Genomic DNA, 5,352 nt, shown 5'->3' with positions numbered 1-5,352 from the left:
GCGGGAGCAGCCCTCGGGTCCTTCCCCGAGGCTCGGCTCGGCCCCCGCCGGCGGCGGGGCCAACACCTGCCCGGTGCCCGCCCCGTCCCGCCCGGACCATTGGCTGCGGCCCCCGGGGGCGGCCCCGCACCGCCCTCCCCGCCCCGCGCCGCCCCCCCGGCCCCGCGCACATATCAGCGGGCGCGGCAGCGCGGCGGCCCCGCGGCGGCGGCTCCGGGGCTGCAAGATGCCGCGCTCCTTCCTGGTGAAGAAGCACTTCTCGGCCAGCAAGAAGCCCAACTACAGCGAGCTGGAGAGCCAGGCCGGTGCGTGGACGGGCCGGGCCGCGCACGTGGGGCGCTCCGCGGGGTGGCGTGGGTTGTGGGCTCCGGTGTGGAATCTTTCTAAGGCTCCACACGGGAGCGGGCAGGCACTGACCGACTTTTCGCAGGGTTGCGGACCTGTGGGACTTTGGGGGGAGGGGGTTGTTGGGGTTTTTTTCAATTTTGTGCATGTCGCATGGGGTTGGGCGCGGGATCCTTCGTGTCCCGGGATGCTGAGCCAATTCCTGGTGTCCTGGGATGCTGAGCCGCTTCCTGGTACCCCGACCTGGGCGGAGGCACCGGGGGCTCCCCCGCGGGTTGGGCATGGGCGCGTTGGGAGCTTCCCATGCCGGGAATCAGCGGGGACGTGGGGTCTCCTTCGCCCCATCCCTCGCGGCTGGGCGCACAGGGGTGCGGGCCCTCGTGGTGTGAGGTCGGTCCCCTTTGCCCTGGGGCGGGTTGGGAACTCTGGGCTTCTATGGGGCGGGCTGGGGTCCCTTTTCTCCTCTGGCTCCGGGGTGTGCGGCGCGGGTCTCCCACGGATGGGGTGGGATCGGGTCCTACTGAGCCTCCCACGGGTGGGCTGGGCACTCCGCGCCCCTGGGCGTGGAGCCCGCGGCGGTGGGTCGGGGCCCCGTGCTGCCGTTCCCACGGGAGCCGCGGGCCCCGCTGACCGCCGCCGCTTCCCGCAGTGCTGGCCGCCCCGCTGCTGTACGAGACGTGCCCGCTGCCCGTCATCCCCCCGCCCGAGGTGCTCGGCCCCGGCGCCTACTACCCGCCGCTGGTGTGGGATGCGGGGCTGCTCTCCAGCCTGTTCCCGGGCGGCCCGGGCAGCGAGGTGGCGGGAGGCGCGACCCCCGCCCTGGACCTGACGGCGCTCTCCAGCGAGGAAGATGAAGGCAAGAGCTCGGGGCCCCCCAGCCCGGCCTCGGCCCCCGCTGCCGCCGAGCGCTTCCGCTGCGCCCAGTGTGCCAAAGCGTACTCCACTTTCGCCGGGCTCTCCAAGCACAAGCAATTGCACTGCGACGCCCAGGCCAGGAAATCTTTCAGCTGCAAGTACTGCGAGAAGGAGTATGTGAGCCTGGGGGCTCTCAAGATGCACATCCGGAGCCACACGCTGCCCTGCGTCTGCAAGATGTGCGGGAAGGCCTTTTCCCGGCCCTGGCTGCTGCAGGGCCACATCCGGACACACACCGGTAAGGTCCCCTCTTCTCCCTCTCCCTCCCTCCCTTATCGCCTCCCGCTTCCCTGCTCCGCTGCCCCCAGCGAATCGGCGGGCCGGCTGTTATCTGGGAAGATAAGGGCTTCCCAGACCCCCTTGGCACATCTCTCTAAAACGTCCTTTAAATATCCTCTTGGCTGAAACCGAGCGCAGGGTCAAGGCCCAGCCTGTAAACCTGTGCAGCTGCAGTGCCTCCCCGGAGCCGGCCCGTTGGCCGCAGTGCGACAGCACACGCTTCACCATGATTTCATAAACTGTGGCTGTGAGGCTGCTGGAGCCCTCCTTCCTGGGCACTGCCATGCCCAAAGCATCCCTCTGCCCACACCGAGGGCTCCCGGCCAGGGCAGAGCCCCCGTCCCGGCTGCCCACCGCTGGCAGCGATGAGCCCGGCTCCGAGCACACCCGCTTGCCGAGATGTGCAAGGCTGGGCGAGGCCTGTGGGCAGGTGCTGGAGGCACCTGTTGGCGCGGCTCCGGGTGCCGCAGCTGCAGCCCACCCCGCTGCCCCGACAATGCATCTCCCGAGCATCCTTTGTGGGGCTGCGGGACAGTGTAATTGTGACTTGGCACTGATTTCACACCCTCTTAACGTACTAAAGATGATGGCTGAAGGAAGCCGGGTAGACTTAATTGTGCTTTCCAAATTGAGCATACACATTTGTTTCCTCCAAAAGAGTCTTTCTGGGAGGAATTCGCCCTGGCCAGGCTTTTCAATGCGAGCTGGGCAGGAGAAGGGGGAGCGCGGAGGAAATAGCTCCACTCACCCTGGGCTGGCGCCTCGCAGCCGCTGCCTGCTATGATATAATTAACACACAGCGCTTGGCTTTCCTGCCTCGCTGCAAACTCCTTGCTTGGCTCCGGGCAGGAGACGAGTATCGTGTCTTGGTTTGTACGTGCAACTGCCTTGCTGCTTGCAGATGTTTCCAGCGTTAATTTTCCGTGGTTCATAGGAGAGATTTTTCTGGGAGTAGGCAATTCCCAAGGCGGCGGTTCTCCCCCGAGCAATGCCGTACATACCCGTCTTTCCTTCCGAACAATAACAGCCAGCACTTCTTTTCACTGTGCTCTGCACAAACTTGGGCTAATGAATGGCTCCTTCTTTGATATTCCTCATGTGTTGATGCACTGGGTAATTGGGAGCGTTTCTCTTTGTCCCATAGGTGAAAAGCCCTTTTCCTGTACACACTGCAATCGGGCCTTTGCTGACCGCTCTAATCTCCGCGCCCACCTGCAGACCCATTCAGATGTAAAGAAGTACCAGTGCAAAACCTGCTCCCGGACTTTCTCCCGCATGTCGCTGCTCCACAAGCATGAGGAGACGGGCTGCTCCGGCTCTCGCTGAGGACTGGACTCCACTCCCCCAGCCTCTCGCATCACAAATACCTATATTGTAACTAGATTCTGTAGGAGTTAGTTTCCTCCGTCGCCGTTGCAGTGTGCACCGGGCTGAACGCAGCTCCTCTGGCCCTTGAGACCCTCACACTCCTCGCTCGGTGCCTCCAGTGCAATGCAAGAACCTGACCATAGAATATCCTGAGTTGGAAGGGACCCATCAGGATCATCGAGTCCAGCTCATGGCCCCACGCAGGACACCCCAAGAAGCACACACCGTGTGCCTTGAGAGCATTGTCCAAATGCTTCTCGAACTCATACAGGCTTGGTGCTCTGACCACTTCTCCCTTCCCGGCGTCTCGGGGTGCAGGACTGGACTCAGTGGCAAGCGTGAAACTCGGGGGGCACAGCCCTGAGCCTGCCCCGCTGCTGCCACAGCCTCTTGGCAGGTGCCCCCTCTTGCCAGAGGCACCTTGCAGGGCTGGACCTGCACCCTGGCCCCGTGCCGGTACCGAACACTGCAACCATGTAGCTTGGGGGGGTTGGGGTTTTTCTGTTGGTGGGGTTTTTTTGTTTTGTTTTGTTAACATCGTAACCACTTGGTAACTTCTTAAAAACCATTATTTTTTTAATGAAGGAGAAAATGTCCCCCCCCCCTCAACCCCGAGTGTATATACACTGCCTGTAGAAGGTGTAACTATGCAATAATACAGTATCCCAGTAGTTGTGAAGCAGCTGCTTCTCCCCAGCACAATGACAATTTGCAATGCCTGCGAGATTAACAGTGTCCATGAAAGGCAGGGGTAGCCATTTCAAACCCCAGCCCTGTTTACAGAGCAGCTATGCACTCAAGCACCTGTTAATATGACTCTTAACAACTGCTTTTCAAGAGAACTGTGACTAATAGCAGGCACTTGTCAGCTGATACAATGGTGGCCTGTCCCAAGGCTGCCCATCGACAGGTGTGTGCCAAAAGCCCTATTTATGGGTATTGACAGGTGCCTCCTGAATGCATCTTTCTTTGGACATTGTTTTCATGGAATCATTACAAAGAGGATGTTTACATTTCAAAGGTACACTGGTATTTATATTTTTGTGCCACAGTTTTGTAATGATGAAACTTTTTATATAACTATATACAGTTTATTGATATTCAATAAAATGGTTAATTTATAATAGGGTTTTGTGGGTGCCTGGGGTGAACATGCAGTTGTGAGGGGGCAGTGCTCTGGGGACCAGGGGGCTGGCCTCAGCTCTCCTCCTACGTGGTGGTGCTCCTGGCCTCTGGCTGCAGGTGACTGGCAAGTGGTATTTGCAGGCAGGGATCTGTGGAGCAGTTGCTTCTCTGGAGAGGAAAAGTCAGGCTGAGTCAGTTCCTGCCAAAAGGCTGGGGCAGCTGTGCAGTGATGTGGGCTGGGGCTGCCGTGGATCTCCCAGGCTCCCTGTGGGAAAGCACAAGGGCTTGCCTTGTCCCTCCCAGCCTGCCCAGGTGGGTGCTGGCTTCCCCACTTTGCTGCTGGAGCACCTGTAGCCTGTCCCTCAGCACCTTCTGAGCTTGGGGAGCAGGTCCATGCCCCTGCTGGGGTGGTGGGGTTGCCTCTGGCAGGATCCTGAGCCTCCCCAGAGATGGCTCCAGCACCAGATGCCTCAGGGAGCTGAGTCTCCGGGTGGGTGACTCGATGTGGGTGGTGCGGCAGCAGAGGTGTGTCCATCCTGTTGGCACTGGAGAGCTCTTCAGCAAGCACAGGTGGGGCTGTCCCTGCACCTCCATACCTGGGGGTACCAAGGGATGGGTCCTCCGGGGTATCCCCCCCCTACCTGCCTCCAGGATTTCCATAATGAAACTCCCAGTGCCCAAAGCACCTGCCTTGCACCTTCCCAGTCTCCTACAAATCTGGGGTGCTTCAGGGACAGTGCAGCCAGGCTCCTGTCTCCCCCAGGGGATGCAACTTTGTCCTTCTTCCCCTGCACTTCCTTAGTGCTGTCTCCCAGACATTGCTTTCGGCCAGGGAATAAAAGCACACGCCCTTCAGCTCTGATCCCCCTCCAGCCCGTGGGCGTCCGGCTCCCAGCGCCTCTCCCAGGAGCTGTTCGGAGCAGGAAGATGTGTGTGGCTGTAAAAGTCAGCAGAGCTGCTGCTCGGCCCTTCTTTAATTAAGAGCTCACCCGGTATAAACTGACTTTCCCAGCCGAGTTGGACTCATTACTCGATTATTAAGCAGGGCAGGAAGCTTTGGGTTTGCTCTTGTGTGTGTGCTTTTTTCTTCCTTTTCCCAACAGGAAGCGGGGGAGGGGCACTAATTACTTTCAGCTTTCCATCCATAAAATCCTGGAGCCGCAAAAGCAGCTAAATAGTTAAAAAAAATAAATAAATAAATAAAGAGACCAATTTTGAGAACGGACCACCTGCAGGAGCTGGGAAGGAGGATCGAGGAGGAGTGGGTACGCTGGGAGCAGCAGCCCCGGCCAGGGTTGGCTTTGCAGCTCTGACATGTGA

General features: G+C 59.7%; 1 protein-coding gene across 1 annotated transcript; it reads left to right on the top strand.

The window, feature by feature from the left end:
- The first annotated feature begins 216 nt into the window (after positions 1-216).
- On the top strand, positions 217-4,026 carry SNAI1 (snail family transcriptional repressor 1). Its single transcript, XM_050314119.1, has 3 exons — positions 217-305; positions 995-1,498; positions 2,684-4,026. The coding sequence occupies exons 1-3, from the start codon at positions 227-229 to the stop codon at positions 2,863-2,865; spliced, it is 765 nt and encodes a 254-aa protein (XP_050170076.1). The 5' UTR covers positions 217-226; the 3' UTR covers positions 2,866-4,026.
- Positions 4,027-5,352: the final 1,326 nt, after the last annotated feature.

The sequence above is a fragment of the Myiozetetes cayanensis genome, unplaced genomic scaffold, assembly GCF_022539395.1.
Source record: "Myiozetetes cayanensis isolate MyiCay16 unplaced genomic scaffold, myiCay2020 scf19, whole genome shotgun sequence".
NCBI classification, from domain to species: domain Eukaryota; kingdom Metazoa; phylum Chordata; class Aves; order Passeriformes; family Tyrannidae; genus Myiozetetes; species Myiozetetes cayanensis.
Note: the sequence above shows the minus strand (reverse complement) of the source record. Positions and strands in the feature narration are given on the sequence as shown.

Excerpts from the sequence above, each read along its gene's own strand:
- SNAI1 (XM_050314119.1), top strand. The coding sequence starts at position 227 with ATGCCGCGCTCCTTCCTGGTGAAGAAGCACTTCTCGGCCAGCAAGAAG. Across the intron at positions 306-994 it reads CGAGCTGGAGAGCCAGGCCG|TGCTGGCCGCCCCGCTGCTG; the intron begins GTGCGTGGACGG and ends CGCTTCCCGCAG. Across the intron at positions 1,499-2,683 it reads CCACATCCGGACACACACCG|GTGAAAAGCCCTTTTCCTGT; the intron begins GTAAGGTCCCCT and ends TTTGTCCCATAG.